Raw genomic sequence first — 21,425 nt, 5'->3', positions numbered from 1 at the left:
TGTAATTGGGTAACACACTCGGTCGCGTGCGTTTAGAAGACGTTGGCGCTCTTGGAGGCAGCGGTTCGGGCGCGTGTTTCTTGCAACTGTCGCTGCGCTTCCTGGTGCATTCTTTCCAGCTTCTCCAGGCTGAACGATTTTAGCGGCAGCAGCTGGGGCTTGCACAGTTGAAATTCTTGCTTCTTTTCGAAAAATAGCTTACCGCTGGTGGGCAAAATCAGGGTAATTGGCTGCTGTTTCCCACTCCGATTGCTCCTTTCTTCGGCTGTCGGCGATACAAGGGTTTCAGCTGCTGTCGTCGTCGTCGTCGTGTTTGTCGTATCAGCCACGGCGAGGGACATTGCAAAACATTGTCGGCCGTTTGCAGTGCCGCGAGCCACCAACAATCACACGCACGCACGCAACACCGTACGTCTGGTAAAGTGGGTTGAGCAAATCGTTACTTCTTTGGCATGCCCGTAAGGAGTCCGACACGTAAGGAGGAGCTGATGAGCGCAGGTTGCAGGCAAGGGGATTATTGATTTTTCTTACCTACAAAACCCCCCCCCCGGTAGTGGTGCTTCCAACTGCACACTGCACTGTATCGCTGCAGGCAAGTGAAGCGACTTTTACTACTTATCAAAAAGCAAACAGTCACGGTAATCGGCACTGATTTGTGGTGATGATAAATCCTAAACAGTAGACGAGTTTTCGGTCTACTTGAGAAGAAAGGAAGCAAAACGTTCCGCTGCTGTAGGTGTTTTGGAAACGATTCCGTCATCCGCGCCCGTGCAACATGGCGAGGGTTTTTGACGTAAACAAATCGCTGCATCTCGCTCACTTTCGCTACCCGCTCTTTGCTCGCCTGAAGACTCGCTGTCATTCTCAGCAAAGGGATGAAATATTTTTGAAAAGCACGTTACAATACAGCATACCGCAGCACAGCAAATCACAAACAACGGGTCTATGATGAAATTATTTTATTTCATAAAATGGTTAAACGGCGTTTTCTTTGTACAAAAATGAGAAACACTACACTACAGTACAAGAGAGATAGAGAAAAAAAAATCACTAATTTCAAAATCTGTTTTGGACACGTGGATCGTTTGTTTTGGCACGACTAAAATTGAATATCTAATGGCTCTAACTATCTGAAGCAGTGGAAGAAAATAACGGTTTGCTTATGTGCGCACGAAAAAAGGGTGATCTTTCTATACTTAATCCCTGCCCTAGTATTTCTATCTATAATCTGTGTGTATCTGTGTGTGTGCAGCTCTTCACCGCCCACTCTAGTTAGATCGACATGCGCTTAAGGCTGATAGTGCTCGTGATGATATCGGCCGGATGATATCCTTGGTCGAGCAGAAATTCGTGCTCGTGCGTGGTGAAACTGTTACCACCGAGGCAGGTACACGAGCAGACGGAGGTGTCCTCTTCCTCGATCTCCGAGCAGTAGTTCAGGTTGGCGCACGAGAGCAACTTTCCCGTCGATTCGCACTCGTACGTCGTCAGCCCATCGACGGACGACTGCATTTCGGCCTCCTCTCGCCGGATGTCTTCCGCATTCCTAAAACGCAAAGGGAAATGTTGATTAAAGCCGGGTTGAAGCGTTCCGGAAGCTCCGCCGCCGCCGCCGCTGCTACTCATCGTACATCGTCATGAAGCGCAGGACGAGCAGATTGATGCTGGCCGCGACGACGGCCAGCCCGAACAGGATGAACACCAGGCTGAGCGCGACGTAGCCGGGCTTGTTGATCAGCGCCTGGTCGTTCTGCAGCGCGACGTAGTCACCGAAGCCGATCGTCGTCAGTGTTACAAAGCAGTAGTAGAAGCTGTCGAAATAGCTCCATCCTTCGTAGCGTGAAAACACAGCCGCTCCGGTCGTAATAATAACCGACGAAAGTAATCCGGTTGCGAGCATCAGGTTCATCTCGGTAGCTTCCGTCTGCTGGCAGCGCAGATATTTTTTCGCGCGGCGTATTACAACCGAGGCAAACTTGTTCAAACGTTCGCCAATGCTTTGGAACATGACGAGCCCCAGCGGAATGCCGACCATCGCGTACGCCATGCAGAACGCCTTCCCGCCGATGGTGACCGGCGTCGAGTGGCCGTACCCGATCATCGCCAGCACGACCGTGGCAAAGTAGAACGCGCCGGCAAACTTCCACTGGGGTCCCGCTTTGTGCGGTTTGTTCTCCGTGATCACGATCTCGATCATGTGGTAGTCCTCCGGCGTGATGTTGTACTTCGCGACAAAGGACGCCTTAACACCTGTGTGTGGCAAGGGGTTGTGAAGAAGGAGAGAAACAAAGGGGGGAAAGAAAACACTTGCTGCTGAGACCTCTTGCTCGTACCGCTTGTGAGGCGGAGTGTCGCAAAGGGCACCGCGTGGTCTTACTTTTCAAAAACTCCCAACGGCGTGCTTCGGTTTCCGATTCCAGTGCGTCGAACACGGCGGCCCCGATCAGTAGATAGGTGAACGTGCACACCACCAGCGAAAGGGTGCGAATGTTTTGCCGCTTCATGGTTGTCTTCGTCGTCGTCTACGCGGTTGTGGGTTGAAGAGGGTTGGCCCTTCCAGTGTTCTAGCTAACTTCTCGCTCTCTTTGTTTATCTCCCTCTCCCTCCGCCTAGTAGCTCCGGCTGCACATTACGAACGGTTCGGTTCCGGATTCCCTTTCATCGAGTGGTCAGTCCAGGCATGCTCCAAAAAAAAGGACGCGAATTCCTTGCACTGCAGACTGCGACTGGGGGAACTGGCGAATGGGTGGAACGAAATTCATTGATAAGAAAGAAATTCACCAGAAAAAAGGGGGAGGTACGACTGAATGGGCACTCCAGTGGCACCAGTGAAAATACAAACGCATGAAGGATACTTAAACACATGGAAACGAAACGTGTGACAAATGCAACAAACATGAAGTGGGGGGGGACAACACAAACGGTTCTAAACGACACGTGCAAATTGCAGGATAACAGTTATACCAAACCGGGAAAGCCAATTTTTTTCTAGCAAACGTGAAACACACTTTACATCCTACTGCCAGGCAAACGGGGGAAGAAACTGAATGCTGCTGAAGGACTTTTTGGCATAATACGCACACACACACACAAACACACATGCACGCGGACGAGAAAAGACATTTCACGGCTTACTCAGTACAAAAATTTCACGCGTCTGCGTACTACGCGGCGTTATAGCATCCTTTTGGCAAAAAAGTCCTTTTTTTCGATGGCGTTCAATGGGGGAGGAATGTTTATGCGATTTGTTTGGTTGCATAATTGTTGCACATTGTCCTAATTTCGCACCGTCAGGGTTTTTTTTCCTTCAATTAGGATCCTAATTCTTTGTTTGTGGAGTGATTACAACCATTTGACAGTTTATTGTGCGTGTCGATGGGACAAAAGAATCACACACCATGCTGACGCATAAGTTATCACAATACAAACATACATGCTCCTCTCTTTCTCTCTCTCTCTCTCTCTCTCTCTCTCTCTCTCTCTCTCTCTTTCTTTCTATCTCCATCAAATCGTCAACAGCTATACTGTGGAGGCTTTGCTTCAAGTGCCCATTATCCCCTTTTTGTTGTTGTTTCCCTACCCCCCCCCCCCTCCCCCCTTCTCCTCCCATTACACTACAGTGGATAGCAACAGCGGATTTGTGTGTCGGTTTGACTCTTATCTGGAAGTGTTTATTGAATCTCTACCTCCTAGCGCACACACACACACGTACGTTTTTAACAGGGAATTCAGACATAATGCTGCAAGTGGACGCAGGTGCGTTCTACTCTCCAAAACCCATCACCCGCGAAACGCTTTACATGTTCTGCTTGTCGAACATAAACTCGCCCAGCTTGGGGTTCGTGCGCAGCAGCTTGCTCAGCATGGTAATCTTGCCGGCCAGATCGCGCTGGCCCTGGTGCTGCTCCTCCAGGAACTCGCCCGTCAGGTAGTCTACCAGATGGTAGTCGTTGTGGTCCTCCTCGCAGATCTTGATCAGCTCGCGGATGCTCTTGGTCACCTCCTGCTCCTTGGCGAGGGCGGCCTTCAGGGCGGTCAGCGCAACCGAACCCTGTTCCGCATCGACGCGGGCAGCCGGGTTAGCCTGTTGCGGTGGCAACGAAAAGAACGCGTGTTAAAACAGCGCTGTGGGAGCGCAGATACAAACACTTACGAAGTTCAGCGAGAAGGTGTTGCGGTCGATCGGCTTCTGGCCGCGCATCAGCGCGTACTCGATCAGCTTCATGCCGTGCTCGCGCTCCTCCGAGGCGGCGTTGAAAAAGAACTTCTCGAAGCCGGGCAGATTCACCTGGTACTGGGCGAAGTAGGCACCGTACTGCATGTAGAAGATGGCCGCATCGAACTCCTTGTTGATCTGGTCCTGCAGCTTGGCGGAGCAGCTACGGTTCATGTAGTTCCATTCGTCGGTGCCTGTGTGGCAGCAAAAAAAAAAGGAGGAAACAGACAATATTAAGTACAATAAGCATAAATTATGTTGGCATCAGAGCATTTGGCATGATTTACAGCTTTAAAGCCGAACGCGAAAGAAGCTAATAACCAATGATGAATGCTCAATTATGGCACAAAAGGGCGTATGATTAAACGGATATGCTTCATTTTTTTCTCGATTCTTCGGACGTTCCCTGCACGTTATCACAGCGGGATATGTCTGGGCTGTGGTATGTGCTTTCTTCTTTCTATTCTTCTTTCACCCCTATCAGCTGCTGTGACTGTGTGTGCCGGAATCAAAACAAAGAACTCAACCGTGCCTCTCACGCGCGCACACACACACACCGACACACTTTGTTTAGCGTAGTGGTGGTAGTGAGTGACCGTAAACAAACACAAGCGCACAGCTCTCCAAGGCAAATCTCCACCAAGGAATGGAAGGAGCAGGGCGCCATCAGAATTTTACTATTATATTGCGTCGTACGGAAGTGTTTTTCGAGAATGAACTATAATGGCGTAAAAGGTTGTACACCAACACTGTTGTTCGCCTGCACTTACTTGAGGGGGCATCCGTATCGGTAACCTGTGCCGATGCCTGGTCCTGCTGCATCACAACAGCCGCGAACATCAGGGCAACGATTCCGAAGAAGATCGATTTCATCATTTCCTAGTTACGTTTGAGCGCGATGACACGAAACAGAAGCTGCAATTACAATGCACAAATTAGTATGTTTTGATCGCTGACAATGGGCACCAAACGCGGCAAGACGACCGTGTGTGTGTGTGTGACACTTGGGCGAGAAGCGGCCCTTTCCTTTCTGTCAAAGCGCACACCGTCCACTTCCGTCTCGTACCAGACTTCACACTCACGGGAATAGAGCCTTAGCTAACGAGAGACGTAAGTTGTCCGGCCTTTATACGCACTGGCACAGAAGGTCGACAGCTTCACCGACAGTTTGCTGGTTGCTGGAATAACTTCCCGTGGCGGAAACGCGAACAGACACACCGCGTACGATTTGTTTTCTTGCCTTTTGCAATGACACAGACGTGCACTTGACTCGTTCACGGCTTGCTACGTATTGTTCTCATGCAGCGGGCACTCTGGTCATTTTATTCGATGGTTGAGCAACGCCTCTCACGCACACAGTGCCATCGGTGTACGCGAGTCGTGTGCACGACACAAAATGGTTTTCCGATGGTTGTTGCATGGTTTCATGGTTTTGCGCACGTTCCTTCGATTAGCGGCCTATCGAGGCGGGCATCGCAGTGACGATCGAAAATTAGAAGGTGTAACAATTAAATCTAGATCAAGATGACACTTGTCCCAATTCACGTAGCCTCCGATATTGATCTTTATTTCACTGTCTGCTCGTAATCAGCGCAGGCACCATTCCGTTTCGTTGTCTCCATGGTGCGCCGCGAACGACCGTATATAACTGTGTAGGTGAGTTACGGCGTGCACACACCACCACTACACTGACGTGCGGACGGGAACAAAAGTCACTCGACTGTCGGACAGAGCATTCATAACAGTGGCAACTATTGGAGGAAGTAAGACGCAAATCGCGTTCGCTTTCTGTGCTGTGTGTGGCTTTCCCGTACGAAATTGTGTCAATTTTGCAGCGAAATCCTTTTCGCTTGCTGGCTAAAGCATAACCGAACAATCGCATTTACCGTGAGCAGTTTTGTCGAATCGAGAAGGTTCACAAATACTGTCCCTTCTTGATACCCGTGCCCCAGTAGTTGGAAGCAAGTTTGTTCGCGGCCATCATCGCCCTTGAGGATCGATCCGAGTGACAGGCAGTGTGAGTGAACGAGTGAAAAAAGAAGAAAAAAATGATGGCAAAGATGAATGTTGTGTTTGTGTTGGGCTTTGTGCTGGTGGCTTCCGCCTTTGCGACGGACCTTAGTGCAAATGACTGCGAAATCAACGTGGGTAAGTGGCCGTTCGCTCAACATGGCGAGTGATAAACAAAAACACACACACACATATATACAATGCGCAGTTACCCCCTAACGCCTTTCCCCTGCATTACCCTTTATCCCTTTACCAGAGGAGTGTTCGCCGACCTACTCCAGCTTTCTGTCGCGTTCCGGCAAGACGGTGGAGAACGATCTGAAGCAGTACACTAGCCAGCTGGTGGACAAATCGTTCCACTTCCTGATGATGTCGTCCGCGTTCAACAAGCACAGCCTGGACCGCCCCGGGTTCGAGAAGCTGTACCGCAAGATCAGCGACAAGGCCTGGGCGGATGCGATCGAGCTGATCAAGTACCAGAGCCGCCGCGGCTCGTTCGGCCATCTGGTGCAGCCGAGCAAGGGCGAAAACTACGGCAAGGTGCTGGACGTGCAGGAGCTGAGCTCGCTGCAGTTCGCGCTGGACTACGAGAAGCAGATGGCGAAGGAGGCGCACGCCATCCATCGCAAGATTTCGCACGCCCACTCGAAGGCCGGCTCGAACGGCTCGGACGACGTCTACCATTACGATCCGGACGCGGCCCACTACCTGGACGAGAACATCATCGAGTACCAGTCGGGTGTGGTGCGCGATCTGGCCGGCTACGTGCACAACCTGAAGCACTTCACCTCGGCGAAGCACGCGGCCAACGATTTGGGCAACCATGTGTTCGACGAGTTCCTGGCTAAGGTGGAGTAAGACTGGTAGGTCCGCCGGGTCAGCGCGTTTGCTGCAGGGAGAAAGGTTGGCAACAGTTGTAAGCGATCGCATGATCGTGTTGCTTAGAGCGCCACTCCCTTGGCTAAATAAAAAAAAAACAAACAATGTATTTGCAGAGAGTTTGAAATAAACATTAAAATTCCAACATGTGATCCACAAAATGGAAGAAAATAATAATCCAGAATCTGTAGTCATTGCGTCTTTCCTTTTTAGGTTGAAAGCTTGGGATGCACTTTCACACGCTCGCTTACAAACGTCTGAGCGTGACTTGTTTACGTTGAAATTATCACCACGTAAAGCCGTTTGCTAATCGACGATCGGTTTTGGAGGACTACCGAACCCTGTACGCTGGATTCCCCGCTGCACTTGTGCTGTGCATGTGCACGTTGTTATCAGTCATTTGCCCTTTTGCGTGAGCCGCTGCAACGGTGACGGCTTTTCTGCTCTCCATAGCACACGGTGCAGCAAAGTGTCGATTGGAAAGTTATGATTCCTGCCATCATAGCAATCCGAAAACGCTGCTGCTCTTTGGTCACTCAAATGGTTTTTCGATGTGCGGCTAGCACACACGCACACATACACCGGCATCGCTTGGATGGTAGTGGTGAGAGTGCCAGACCAGATGAGTGCCCCACTGGTATGGAAGAAGAAAACCATGTGGTTTCAACCATCGTTTGGATGGTTATTTTCCATGACGTTATGCGGTTGTCTTTTGTCCGCGCCATGTACTATCTTGCAGCTGCGGCTTTACTACGCATTCCGAAGCGATTTGTTTTAAATGTACTCATAGGAAATCATCGAAACTGTTGCAACATCATCATGCACTATTATTCTATCTTGGTGCAGGCGAGCGGTGTCGAATGATGTAGCATATTCGAGTACGGTCGGCCGAGGCGCTTCTAGAACTAAATCTATTTTCGGGCTGCATTTTGTTTACCGGCTTTCAAACCTGCGGCATGACGATGCAAAAGACGCAGCGCGGTGTATGGTTCATAGTTAGTATGGCATGTCAATAGTAGAGATTGATTTGTATAATTACACAACAATAACTAGAAATTAACAATTAAATAATAAAAAAATGTTTAGGGTTATTATTAAAATTAATAATTCAATTGACTCGGAAAAGGTATCAAAAATCGATTAGAAATATCTAACCAAACCATTCGGTTGAACTTTCACCATCGCTGCGTAATAGACATCTCTTTGTTCTGTAACCAGGCCAACCAAACCATACGGCAGTGTGAATCACGGTGGCAGTTGAAATGAGTCAACAGAAATGGTTTTCTAACCCAGGGCAACGGAAGACGGGATGGTGGAGGAGAAGGGGGAGCCAAATGGTTGGCTCGTGAATGTTGGTGCCGCGCGCAAAAACCATATTCCGCAAACAACCATCTAGTCATCTCCATGGTTCGACCGTGTGTATCCTCGATAGCGTGCGTTGGTGTGCGGTTGTTACAGCAGTACGGGAGTCACTCAAATTCGCTAGCACGCACACACCGACACACAATCGTACAGCATACTCGAGTGGTTAAGGGCGTCTTATCTTATCGGAGACTGCAAATACAGAATGCATCATGCTCCTAGAACACAACGTGCAACGGGAGGTAGTCGGTTAAAAGAAAAGTATGGTTTATTACATGCACATCATTCTACGACAGCTTGGGTGTGTGTGTGTGTGTATATTGTTATCTTTTTTGGCTTGACACAACATATAATATTTTATTTCAATAAGTTATTGTACGGTAGCCACAGTTTTGTTTTGCTTTTGCTTAAAGAAACGCTAACACACGCTAAGCGTTTAAATAAAACCATCCCCAACAAGTGCAACGCATGTAAAAGCGATGAGAGCAGTGGTACGCGTCATGGTTAAGCTGCCCTTCACGCAAATGAAGCCTTGACGCAAAGGCAGTGCGCAACGGTTCGAAAGCTTGTTGAAAGCGCAGTTTTCCAATTGGAATATATATATGCTTGATTTGCTTATGCTTGCTGTATTGTGAGCAATTGAGATCATACTCTGGTTTCTGTATTATTGTCATTTCGAAAGCATGAAGAACCTACTCTTCACCGGCAGGCGGAGAACCAAGCGCTAACTATTAAAGCGAAACAGTTGGGTGTTCCTTTGTCCTTTTGGGCATGTAATATATGAAGCTTTGGGCGTAATACGCATCCGGTGATAATATAAAAAGCAACAAACGCATGCGCTACATTGGCGTAGAACTAAACATGTTCCTCCGTTCGACCGCGTCACCTGACAATTATTTGATTTTTATAATATATAGGTTTGTTTTAGTCTAGTGTGTATGTGTGTATTTAAATAACAGGCATAACGTAGAGTAGTAACACTTTCTCCATTGTCGCCAGTGCCCTGGTAATGCACTGGTACGGTTGAAACGAGGGTCCCAATGATGTACCCAATAACCCCAATAACTAATCCGCCTCATGGTTGCGCGATTCTACGCCTACTCTAATAGTATCTTGTAGTCAAACCGGTTGTTGTTGGTGTGCGTCACAGGGTCGCACGGTGGCACCGCGAGCTTCCAGTGTCCCTTGACTGTACTTTCCGCCTGCTCACTGTCACCGGACGGCGTCGTGCCGTCCGATTCCATTACCGCCAGGCTGCAGTAGGACACTTTCTGCATTATTCGGGCCATATCGTTGGTGGAGCGAAGCTTCTCGCCAATGATGAACCGGGTGCACGTATCGAGCGTTGTGGCATGGCCCACAATCAGCACGTTTCCTTCTGCAAAGCGCAACAAAAGAAAGGGGGTTTCATTAGTCTTCCCTGCTTTTTGATAGCCATGATTCCCATTCCCCCTCCCTCATCAATTACCCGTGCTTTTGATGATTTCTTCCGCGGCGTTCGAATTGCGGCAGTAAAACTCGTTCAACTTTTCGTGAAAATGTTCCCGCAGCAGGCCCGGCGAAGAGAGCGGTTTGTAGGCCGTGTCGATGTTGTAGTCGGCCGCAAGCAGCTCGTCCGGCGTAAGCCACTCGGGCAGCCCGTCCTGGTACCAGGCGAGCCACTCGAACAGGCCGGGCTCGATGCAGATCGGCACGGTTGCCTTTAATCCGAGCCCCTCCAGCACTGAAGTGGCCGTCTGGATGCAGCGGAACGAGGGCGAGCAGTACGCGCGCGCTATTTGTACCCCCGCATCCTTCAGCCCTTCGCCGACGAGCCGTGCCTGATAGCGACCCACGTTCGTCAGTGGTGAATCCTTCTGCCAGAGGCTAGGTTTACTGTGGATAGAGTGGACACGAAAACATGTGATCATACGTAACACACTACACACACTGCTCACGGGCAATTGGCCTCCCTCCCTCCCCTCTCTGCTTACCGTGTGGGCAACGATGTGGGCATGTTCAGATCTTTCCGGACGTAGTTGCCGGCCTCATCGAAGCAGTACGGTACCCACGAACCAAAGGTAAAATCGATCCGCTCGCCGTGTCGCATGACGTACACCTTGCGCGTGCCCGATTCCGTCCGCGGTACAGACTGCGACTGTGAGGCGCACTGATCTCCCGGGATCACCTGCATGTTGGTACGTTTTTTCACTAGCTCGTGCAACTTTTCCAGTGGAATGTCGTCCATCGTTTTATTGCCACCGAACATTTTGCCACCGTTCTGTTGCTCGCCGCCGCCGCCGCCCGTTGCTGTTTGTTGCTGGTCTGGTGCAGGTGCTACTCGGTCCGTCGTTTGCGGTGCACCGTCCGGTTGCGATTCGCTCTGACCTACAGATACTGAAACCGAGAAGCCAACCGTTAGCGATTATATTTGGCCGCCTTTGTTAAACACTCGGACGGTGTGGTATCACATTTCCTGTGTTGGGTATGTTGTTTTTGCTGCTTTTTTTGTTTCGTTTCATTCCAGCAATGTGGTGAACGTCACAGACGGAAAGGTGAAACATTATCGACCCACTCGAAAAGGAATGCTCGAACAATGGGATGAAGAGCAGAACATACAGTACACAAAAAGGATGTAATGAATTAATGTTTTGTGTTTTACGCTAAAGTAATTTACTAATTCCGAGCTTTTGATATTAAAGTTCAGAATTTTTAATACGCTCTTCGACGACTTTCTGAGACATTTAGTGTACTCGTTGCGTGAGGCACAAGCATCCCCGGGAAACCATTTCAAGATGAGCAATTTAGTTGATATTGATACACGTACATACAAACACGTACACTTCACTCCGTCGCGGTAAGCAATGCTAAAGATGATAACAAGCCACAGCACAGCCCAACCGCATAACACGCGACGCTGCTACTTGACCAACAGCACCGATAGGGACAGCCATAGTGCGATCGATGTTTTATATACGAGTTCCCACAAACCGAACCGATGTTCCGATACATCGTGATGGGTGACCGTGCAAAATCTTATCATTTCTTGCCGTCTTATCTTCATCGAACTGATTCACATACAGAGTATCGTTTCATTTTGCCTGCGCACGTGTTATCGCACAATTGCAAGCTGTTCAGTCATGCCTTCGCTGGATTAGACAACTAATTATGCTAAACTAAGGGCGCGCGGGACACTACACAACAGTTTGGCACCATTTGACAGAACTGAGACACATACCGGACAGCGACTAAAACCAAAACTCACCCGTATCGTTCGCTTCCGGTGCCAGGCTGGGCGATCCGCTGGCGGGCAGCACTCCATCAACCGTGTCGGACAGTGTTTCGTCGGCCGGCACAGTCCGTGCGTCACACAGCGGCACCGTACGGTGCATCGTCCACGCGTCCGATTCCGCCGTCCGCTCGGTGTAGTTTTCGGGCAGGTAGCCGGTGGTGCCGGTTAGCCACGAGATCCCCTCGACCCAGCCGTCGGTGGACGCTTGTATTGCTTCCGGGTTGAGATAGATGTGATCACCGATCCGGAGCTCCAGCTCGTCCGTTTCGCGCGGCGTGTGCGGATACAGCACCTTGTGCACCTGCTTCGAGACGAGCCGGGGGTCGCGCGAGTACAGCCGCAGCTCCCAGTTGGCGTCCGTGCAGGAAGCGTCCAAATTTTCCACCAACGCTTTCAGCGCATTAAACTGACTGGGCGGGAATTGGTAGGCCAGCGTCAGATGCAGCGACTTGACGTGCGGTTCCAGCGAAATGGCTGCAAATTGTGTGGAGGCTAATAAACGCGTGGCTCGAAATTCGTCGAAATTTGGGCAACTAAAACAGTGTACTGTCTACGGTTTTGCATGCAAGGGAATGGCAATAAGAGCAGTAATAAGGAATGTAAAGTAGCACTATCTTTACAAAACAGAATGGAAAAGTAGGATAGAAGATAGAAGATAAGTGTAATAAAAATACTAACATAACTAAAAGTGGCAAAACTAAACGCAAAACGGAAAGCGTCAGGAAGGGCAGAAGGGGTCGGGCACCGGGGAGCTGCTTACATCGACTGCTACGCGGTATGCATCGGGCCGAGGTAACTCCTCCGCACCACGGAAAACACGTTACCAGTGCGTCTAGCTGCTCATAGGTGTCACTAATTACTACCGATTTGTCAACCAACCGCGCGTGTCCCAAGAAAAATGAGAAGAAGAGACAAGAGACAAGAGAAAAAAGAGCGTTACACGAGAAACAACCACCAGCCGGAAAGGAATTAGTATTAGTGTGTGTAGTTTTGTGTGTGTAGTTCGTGCAGGGCTCGAAATGGATCTACTACGCCGACGGTTGGCGCGTGGCGTGAGAGTCGTGACACTCCGCCCGCCGGACGGCGAATGGCTCACTTGAGTGGGACACCTCCTTTACGTATTGCAGGGCCAGCCGCTTCAGATAGTTGGCGTCGTCTTCCGCGACGAAAAAGCCCATAAAGTTGGGGCTCGTGTACAGCTCCAGCCCGATCGGCCGATCGATCCGGGCGCCGGGCAGGTTCATCAGATCTTTCAGCGCCTTCGACAGCTGGGGAGCGCACTCGTCCGGCGCTTTGAAGAACGACACCAGCGTAATGTGGGGCGTAAAGTTGTGGGCCCCGTTCCAGCCGCACGCCTCCCTCGACTGGGCCCAGAAGTTTTCCAGCTGCTGCAGAAAGGGACCGGTCGGGCAGGCGTACAGGATGTATTCGCGCGGAGCGCATTCGTCCAGGAAGGGGTCGTTCACGTGCGCCAGCAGCCAATCGGAGGCCAGCTGGACGCCCCGGTTGCCGGTGGCCGCTAGTGCCTTTTCACTACAACAAAAAAGGAAGGAATTGATAAGAAAGTCGAAGCGGGGAGGACGAGGGTTTGCAATGCCAACACTCTGTTCGTAGCACTTTCTCCTACTTACGCTCTATGCTTGGGGAAGCCCATCTGGAGCAGTATTTGCAGCGGTGTCAGGTGTTGCTTGGATATTTTGGTAGGCGTTGGATTTTTGCGTGGTGGAAGCGCTGCCATGATTTCGCGTTTGCTAGCTTAAACTATTGAATACGCACGCACACGCGCACAGACACACTTGGCAGGATACAATTAAAGGACTAGGTAACTAAACAGCAGGTACTACTACCACGCCATATGCGAGCGCTTCCGAGTGGAGTATTGATACGGGAAGGGAGTATTGTTTACTACGATACACGACAAAGTGCGAGCGTTTAGCGATTTATGATGCAAAGTTACGGCACCATCTTTTGCTGGTGGCTAGCGATATCTGCCATCGATCTACATTCACGACTACCTACGGCGTCAACCTCACACTCTCCGCGGTACGCTGCCAGCCAGGCACCGATGCACAGCACAGACAAATCGCATCTCAGTACACTTGTTCGCAGGTACAGACGCAAAGACTGCTGTCGAATAGCAGCGTCCGGTGCCAGCACAAAATTCTGGCAACAATCCTTCGGTTTTAGTAAATAGCTGGGAGTGTGGGTTTTTTTTCTTCTCTCTATTGCTTAAATGTTGCTGCGTACGTGCGCGCTGGAAAAAGTTTGTATGCTTGAGTTTGACACGCAAACAAATCTGTGTAGCGGAGAGGTTTGTTTTGATTTGGAACGAAGCGAGGGTATGGTAGTGTGCGTGCAATGTTGTGACATTGCGCTACGAGCTGCCTAGGAGCTAGCATTGCACCAACAGTCGCTTGGGTGACAAATCGCAGGCGTAGTTAAATGCGAATGTGCGTGCTTTTGTGTGAATTCGGCTCGTTTGTATTCGCAGAAATAAACTGTGTCTTGTTGTTCAAATTGAATAGTAAATGCGCATAGCACCGGAGTAGCGTTTCGATATGAATTTACCTCATTGCAGGTAAGCAATTTAGGGCAATCCACATCGGATCGGATCTACACGTGTGTTGCGACACGTGACAATCACTTCGAGACTTTAACAGACCGAATATAATTTAAACGAAGCGGAAAAGTTAACTTAATAAACCATAATTTTAATTTATTAAGCTTATACGACTTAACAACAGGCCCGTCATGGGTTAAAGCCCTCAATGGACCGTACGTAGGACTGACTATCCTGCTATGGAGGGTAATTCATAAGTCACTGAAAGCCAACCCCACAAGTAAATAAAGAAGAAGAAGCACAGGTTTACTTTTCCAGCTGGATGATCGGAAATTGGTTATAGCGTCTATTAACTGAAGTATGAAAATTAAAAATCAAAAGCAACTTGTTTATGTGCAGAAATGTTCTCTGCTTCATCCTTTCCTTTGATATAAACAAGCTTAGCCGGTCTAGGTCCGATATTAACCTTTCGTGAATGGCCTGTCTGTGACTGAATGTCTTATCACTTATAGCACGATATGTTAGGTAAGATATATCGAGGGCTAGTTACATACGGGATTTAATCAAATCATGGATAGTTTGTGAGATTTTTAGATATTTCCCCTGCATTGGAATTAGGACCCTATTTCACTGGTTCAATTTTACTCACCTTTCTTATCTTTCGAGGTTCCACTACACACTCGACACGGAAACACAAAACAGACTATCAGCTGTATAATACTTGTCCTATTTTATAGCTGATAACCACCACAAATTACTCCGCAAGCGTCCAATCAATTAAGGTTCGTAAATTGAAAAATAATTACCATTCCCCATTGTTGTGCAAATATTTGTTCAGTTTGGTGGACGCCAGGTTAAAACAAAATTAGATTCAAAAATATTTTTATCAATATGCATTTGTGTGGCCAATGCAGTAGAACGAAGGCAAATGCAATTCGCTGCACCGCAACTGCCACAAAAAAACGTTTCCCTATCGCCAATAGAATGGTAATGGCGACGTTCTGGGTTTCTTTCTCGCCTGTATTCTTCACTTCCGAAAAGAATCTCAAAAACTATGCTCTCACATGTAAACGGAAACTTAAATTTAGAGTGTCGCCTAACAAAAGTGTCGCTCCACTGTAGCATGATAACAAGTTGAAGTTTATTTGCACAAAAGAAACATTATTATGTTCACAATAATAATAATAATAATAATAATACATCACAATCCCTTACCACACACTCACACAGAAGGACAGTCTCCTACTAAGAAAGCTAGCGCGTTTCGTTCGGCATCTATCCTGAGAGTCCATTTTTCCTTTCAAAGCAAAACAGCGCATCAGTTTCACTATGCAGGGTGCTGGGAAGGGTATTTCCTCAGCCTTCACCCCTTACGTCCATCGTCGGGCTTTACGCTGTGGTTGGGTTTCCGGCCGACGTAATGCCGGACGCTTCGGAGGCGAGCGATTTATCGTCGGCCGGTGGACCATCGCTGCAGGCGAGCGATGGGAACCGGCGCAACAGGGCCGCCCGGTACTTGGGATGGCTGATGCCGTACACGATCGGGTTGTAGACGGCGTTCGCTTTGGCAAAGACCGAACCCCAGATGGTGGCCAGCGGTGTGATGCTGGCCGTCTTGAACACGCCCGTATAGTTGATCACCGTGTACGGTGTCCAGGCCATGAACCACAGCGAGATGGTTACCAGTGCCACCTTGGCCAGCTTCATCTCGGTGCTCTTGCCATCGTCCGACGAGCGCAGGGACTGTACGTTCATCCGTTTCGCCTGTTCGCGCATGTTTTTCTCGTGCGCCGATACGGCCTGTCAAGGGGTGGTTGGAATAGAGAAGGTAACAGCTTAGAAAAGGGGCGGCGTGAACTTAATTCCACTGATTAGTCTAGATCCCGGGACCTCACTATACCTTAATAATGAAGAAGTACGCGTAGATGATGGTAAACAGGGGCGTGTAGTAGACAAACACCGAGTACACCAGTATGTACGACTTGTGGAACCAATCGTCGGTCAGGTAGTCCGTACCGCAGGCCGTCATGTTGCCCTCCGGCACGTACCGGTTCCAGCCAAGCATCGGCAGTATGCCCCACACGACACCGATCAGCCAGCAGAGCAGGATGCGCAGTATGGCGCCCGTGTTGGTGAGCGGCTTGCCGGACAGACCGTGCACGATCACGTTGTGCCGGTCCAGCGCGATCATCGTCATGGTCCAGATCGAGCAGCAGCCGAACAGCGAACCGAAGAACGCGTACAGATCGCACATCAGCAGCCCGAGCGACCAGGTCTCGAACCAGCAGTTGTACACCATCGTGAACGCGTTCGTGCCCATCATCAGGAAGTCCGACAGGGCCAGATTGACGATGAACAGGTTCGACGGTGTGCGGAGCGATTTGGCGGTGGAGAAGATGTAGATCACCATGCCGTTGCCGATGATCGACACCACGCCCAGCACGAAGATGACAAACCCGATGATGGAGTGCCACAGCGGGTTCATCGGCGGGAACTGGGACCAGTGCGGATCGACCAGGTGCATAATTTCGGGCGGCACCTTGTCCACCACGGTCAGGTTGGCCACCGGCTGGCCCCACAGCCCGGGCTGTTGCATTGGACCGTAGTATGGCATCTTTGAAGAATTTCTGTCTGGAAGAGGTCTGGGGAAAAAAAACTGCTAGCGCCCCGCGTGTGTTGCCTTCGTGGATCACTCTTTTGCTACACTAAACACACACACTGCTCGCTACTATCTGCACCCACTGCAGGAGTCACTGTTTGCACGCCGAAGTCAGATCACCGACTTGAGCTGGTCGGCAGAAGACGGCACATATTTATTGCACATAATAGAGCTAATCGAATTACACTGCGGCAGTAGGCTCGTCGGCCCATTTTGGCGACCCGGTGCCTTGGTGCCTTCCGCCGCGCTGGCAGAAGATTAATACGGCGAGCGTCCGCCGCATATGTCCTCGTTAACGGTAACGCTTTTTCCGGCCCAGCCTTCCCGGCGGAAAAGCAAACGGCAACGCACATTTTCTCCTCCAGGAAGTGATGAGCTCGCTGGCCGGTTTCATATTTCATCCCATCGTTTCAATGCTGCTGCTTCGTTGACAGTCATAATGCTTGCTGCTACACTAGGCGCGCGTCGAACGCAGTTAGTGTGGGGCGAGGGGGCTAGGGAAGTTTGTGCGTGGGGAGGTGTGTCTTGTGGGTGTCAGTTTGGCGGTCTGGGCTAATGAGCTTCTCAAGTGTGTTTAATATAATTTACCACTAATTAGCTTCACACCACAACAGTCATCCGAGGATGGTAACTGTTGAGACGTTGACCTAAGGTTCCTAACGGACGCTAGGTCGTGGCTATTGCGCTTCATTTGTAAACAAATTAAAGGAGAGTTGGTGTTCATTGTTTCACGTGAAAGGGTTGGGAGCAGTTAGTGAAGCGGTGAGAACCTTTAATTTATCGATTTATTCTTATAATTTTCATTACATGGACACTCAAAGTCCCAATGAATGTTCTTAAATGTAGACTTAGTATTAGGTTACATACATGCTATAGTAACATACATTCTACAGTAGAGTGAAGGCTTTAATGTCTTAGCTGTTGTATTGCAATTTTTATATCTTTATTTATCAATTTTTCCGTAGGAATTTGATAATTTTGATTATTCAGCCGTATTGCTAAGGAAAAAAACTACTACTGTAAGACCATCACAGCCGATAAAATCGATAAAATCAATCACAATCACTAGAAGCTTCAAAACATGCTATTATTTTTTGGTTTTTCAAAATTATTGGACAAAAGATCCACTTAAATCAAGAGAGTTTCTTCTGGTAGAACATTGGAAATTCGCTTAAATTATAATGTTTCTTAAATGATTTGTGTAATCCTGTAATTAGTTATTTTAACAATTTTACAAATTGTTCTAGCATAGTTCGTAGTACACAAAACAAATGAAGCTTTTGGAGATAATATTGCTCTTTATTGGTAATGCCACAGTTTCCAGCGGGCAATTTTGCATGAGGTTGATTAAAATATATAAGTCTTCATGTCAGATGTACATGTTCTAAGCACGAATTACAGTGATCAGCACATTGACATTTAAATATTTGTATTATTCAGTTGGGGATAAAAATTGCGATTATCCTACTGTTAGTTCAACAGAATGCTTTTGTAGAAGTATAAGCCGTCGCCCCAACAGTTAAAGCGTAAGGTCAAGGTAGTCAACAGCTAAGGGATGCGTCTAATCGCTCCACACAGTACACGTTCGTTGACTCATTGCTCGACTACCAGCTACAGTGTTCGGCGAACAAGCCCCTGAAATTCGTCCCACAGCACTGTATGCTCCCGTACACGGAGCTTATCACGTTGCGTAGCGTTATGAGCGTAAAATGGCATCAAATTACATGCGAACGCATCGGTGAACTAAGCCGCTAAACATGTTAATTTCGTCCACAAATACATCGCGAACGCGCACGCCAGCGCATACGTTGGCAGCACGGCGGCACACGCCAAGAACGTGGAGCTACGAATGGGGCAGGATAAGCCGATTGGGCTAAGGCTAAGTATTTTGTATGATCGCCTTATATGTATGTGACTTTGCCGCCCATTCATCGTGTCGTGCCGTTGAAGGTTTTTTTTCTGGTTATTGTGTTCCTTTTTTTACCGCAGGACACATTGTTTGATCCACTCCCGGATCCGGATGGGCATTATATGCTTCGTGGAGTATGGTGTCACTCTGGATGACATTCATAATTCCATCGGTCAGTATGCTGCTATGCTTTGTGGTGGTTGCAGGTTCTGCGTTCCGTTTTTTTTGTGTGGTGGCTTTTCTCAAACGGCATGCGAGTGTGTTGTGGATTTTTAAAAGAAAAGTCCCAACATTAGCGTGCGAAGAAGAGAAAGTTTGAGTTTACAGTAAGATTTGAATCTCCATAATTATGAGACGGTAGTAGTTCAACTATTAGAGTATGCACGTTTCAAATAATGTCATCCTGTGTTCATTTCGTGCCAAATAGACTCGTCACTGGTGTAACTGTATACCTGTGTTTGTTTGAGTTTTATTTAAATTTTAAAGTAATCATAAACAAATGCCCAAAAAAAAGGATACCCAGGTAGTGGAACAGCAAAAAAAGGCACAACGAAATTACAATTTCCCCTGCCTTGTCTAACAATGGGTGCAACATGTATGTGTGTCTGTGTGTATGTGTTTGTTGCTCTTGCCATTGAAATCGGCCGTAGGATCATAAACAAAGCGTCCCAACTGAAGGTGAGCGAAGCAAGAAGGAAAGCACTTTCAATTGCAAATCCATTGTGCCCGGCGTGCGCATCAGGCGACAATGGTCGTTTCTGTGTCAAAATAATTATGATGCACGTAACGCAGTCTCCATTCATTGATGCGTAATGCATGTGAAATGAGCGATTGAAGCGACGCAGCTGTCGATTTTGCAGCGAAAGAAATGACTTTTTTGTTTCCGTTTTGTTTACGATCGGAGCAAAACAAACATCGCCCAATGTCCTTCACGTTGTGTTGATTATTAAAATCGGCTCAAAAACGCATCGACGGATGGCAAAAAATGAAACTCTCTCATGAACGCAAACAAATCCTTCGCGGTTGCGTCAAGACGGTATTCCCTGTTGGGAGGGAAATGTGAAGCGCCGCAAAGAGGCATAACAAATATCGCTGTAGCTCACTCGCCTTGGCACAGCTTCGTGCAGGCGGATGCGCAAATTTGTTTGTTTGTTTGTTTTTCGACGCCGGCTGAGTGTCGTGATTGGTGGACATCGTTTTTTGCATTAAAATAAGCTTAGAATTACATAGGAATAAATATATAACGTAATTTAATTTATAAAGTTTTTAAGCTAAATAAAACTACAAATCAGCATTTAAAGAATGGTTCATTCTCCTTCAAAAGCAAACCCATGCACACGAACATCCTTGCACATTATAATTCTGCAATATAATTCTTATTTCGTCCCTGTGTGAACAAAAGGGCTATCGTTTTCTTTTCGCTTATTCGCTTGTATTGTTTCTTTACCGTTTTAGCTTTTGGTTTTAGCTTCTCTACACCACACGCTCGTAAATTGCTTCTCTCATGGACGACCTTCTCAGTGCGTTTCTTTTGCCTTGCGAGGCACATCCTACCGCCTTCGTAACAGCACCACACAGAACAACAAGAAGGAAAAAAAAACTTCCTCCTCTTACGGATTGTTCACCACCCGGAATGGTGGCAGGTAAGTGTTGTTTGCCCCACTACACAAGCAGTTAAAAATGAGCTGTCTCTAGAGCTTTTTTGGTTTGTGGTAAGCTTTTTTGGCGTATTGTATCTTTCTTTTTTCCCTAAAACTATGCTCCTTTCACTCACACCGAGCAGAGAGCGGTGGTGAGAAATTTCTTCCAAGCTTCCAAGCGTACCCGCGCTTCGCTGCAAGCTTCGCTCGTTGGCGTGGGGTTCGTCTCTTCGGATCGGGTTGGTCGTTGAAGTCGTTTGTTCGTGAGCGAAAGGCTGCAGTGGTTGCCGGAGCGATTTGTTTAGGGTAGGGTTGTATGTTTGTTTTTAAATGATTAAAATAAAAATGCGCGTTTTTTCGGAACTGCTAAAAAAATTGATGTTGTGTAGAATGTTAGTAAAAATAAATCAAATTTATTGTATATAATTTTTGAGTAATTGTTGTGTAGTTTATGACATTGTTAATGTACAAAATTTGCTTTGTTTTGAATTATGCTATGCTTATAACATAATAATTAAAATATAATAATTAAAAACAAATTTAAATTTCAAAACTTTATTTTATATCATTGGTTTGCTTCATATAATATAAGTTATAATTTTAATAAAACTGAAATCAAACAATTTTTAACATGTTAGTTACGCAGCTTTGCATACAAAAACAGTCACAAAATTAATATGTTAGAAAATAATTCAAATCAAAACAATATGCGCTGACCGACACACATCTACACACATCTCCCGCACAAACCCTTCAGTGAAGCGATCGCAAACTGACCGCCGTTTGAAATGCTTTTCGGCAAGCTTTCACGAGAGGCCTACCCGTGCCGAGCCCGAGAGTCGAGCCGTCGGAGTGAGCGGTGCACAAAAGCTCCCGTTGCTGCTGTCCCTTTTCCGTCCGTTTCGGGCGTACGGTGCTG

The 21,425-nt window shown here is 48.0% G+C and overlaps 6 protein-coding genes across 10 annotated transcripts; 1 reads left to right on the top strand and 5 right to left on the bottom strand.

The window, feature by feature from the left end:
• Positions 1-32: 32 nt before the first annotated feature.
• On the bottom strand, positions 33-341 carry LOC11175965 (uncharacterized). The gene has a single exon (XM_003436090.1). The coding sequence runs from the start codon at positions 339-341 to the stop codon at positions 33-35; it is 309 nt and encodes a 102-aa protein (XP_003436138.1).
• Positions 342-944: 603 nt separating this feature from the next.
• On the bottom strand, positions 945-3,463 carry LOC1273494 (potassium channel subfamily K member 9). 4 transcript variants are annotated; one of them, XM_061641742.1, is made up of 4 exons: positions 3,136-3,463; positions 2,378-2,735; positions 1,632-2,250; positions 945-1,546 (listed from the first exon to the last, which is right to left on the bottom strand). In XM_061641742.1, exons 2-4 carry the CDS (start codon positions 2,502-2,504, stop codon positions 1,273-1,275), a joined length of 1,020 nt encoding a protein of 339 aa, XP_061497726.1. In that variant the 5' UTR covers positions 2,505-2,735; positions 3,136-3,463; the 3' UTR covers positions 945-1,272. The 4 variants fall into 4 exon arrangements, with proteins under 4 accessions (XP_061497726.1, XP_061497724.1, XP_061497725.1 ...); XM_061641740.1 differs by having other exon boundaries at positions 3,009-3,154; XM_061641741.1 differs by having other exon boundaries at positions 3,014-3,154.
• A 174-nt stretch (positions 3,464-3,637) lies between these two features.
• LOC1273495 (ferritin heavy chain) lies at positions 3,638-5,596 on the bottom strand. The gene is made up of 4 exons (XM_312474.6): positions 5,299-5,596; positions 4,987-5,131; positions 4,154-4,410; positions 3,638-4,084 (listed from the first exon to the last, which is right to left on the bottom strand). The coding sequence occupies exons 2-4, from the start codon at positions 5,090-5,092 to the stop codon at positions 3,797-3,799; spliced, it is 651 nt and encodes a 216-aa protein (XP_312474.4). The 5' UTR covers positions 5,093-5,131; positions 5,299-5,596; the 3' UTR covers positions 3,638-3,796.
• Positions 5,597-6,221: 625 nt separating this feature from the next.
• On the top strand, positions 6,222-7,289 carry LOC4577127 (ferritin light chain). Its single transcript, XM_001237467.4, has 2 exons — positions 6,222-6,364; positions 6,483-7,289. The coding sequence occupies exons 1-2, from the start codon at positions 6,265-6,267 to the stop codon at positions 7,082-7,084; spliced, it is 702 nt and encodes a 233-aa protein (XP_001237468.3). The 5' UTR covers positions 6,222-6,264; the 3' UTR covers positions 7,085-7,289.
• Positions 7,290-8,795: 1,506 nt separating this feature from the next.
• Positions 8,796-14,052, bottom strand: LOC1273497 (ecdysteroid-phosphate phosphatase). 2 transcript variants are annotated; one of them, XM_061641731.1, is made up of 7 exons: positions 13,370-14,052; positions 12,835-13,271; positions 12,499-12,597; positions 11,712-12,212; positions 10,441-10,843; positions 9,936-10,342; positions 8,796-9,845 (listed from the first exon to the last, which is right to left on the bottom strand). In XM_061641731.1, exons 1-7 carry the CDS (start codon positions 13,474-13,476, stop codon positions 9,565-9,567), a joined length of 2,235 nt encoding a protein of 744 aa, XP_061497715.1. In that variant the 5' UTR covers positions 13,477-14,052; the 3' UTR covers positions 8,796-9,564. The 2 variants fall into 2 exon arrangements, with proteins under 2 accessions (XP_061497715.1, XP_061497716.1); XM_061641732.1 differs by lacking the exon at positions 12,499-12,597.
• Positions 14,053-15,376: 1,324 nt separating this feature from the next.
• LOC1273498 (rhodopsin) lies at positions 15,377-17,097 on the bottom strand. The gene is made up of 2 exons (XM_312478.4): positions 16,199-17,097; positions 15,377-16,098 (listed from the first exon to the last, which is right to left on the bottom strand). Exons 1-2 carry the CDS (start codon positions 16,910-16,912, stop codon positions 15,688-15,690), a joined length of 1,125 nt encoding a protein of 374 aa, XP_312478.1. The 5' UTR covers positions 16,913-17,097; the 3' UTR covers positions 15,377-15,687.
• Between the last annotated feature and the right edge of the window lie 4,328 nt (positions 17,098-21,425).

This window comes from Anopheles gambiae, chromosome 2 (assembly GCF_943734735.2).
Source record: "Anopheles gambiae chromosome 2, idAnoGambNW_F1_1, whole genome shotgun sequence".
Classification (NCBI taxonomy): domain Eukaryota; kingdom Metazoa; phylum Arthropoda; class Insecta; order Diptera; family Culicidae; genus Anopheles; species Anopheles gambiae.
This window is presented reverse-complemented; position numbering and strand designations above follow the sequence as displayed.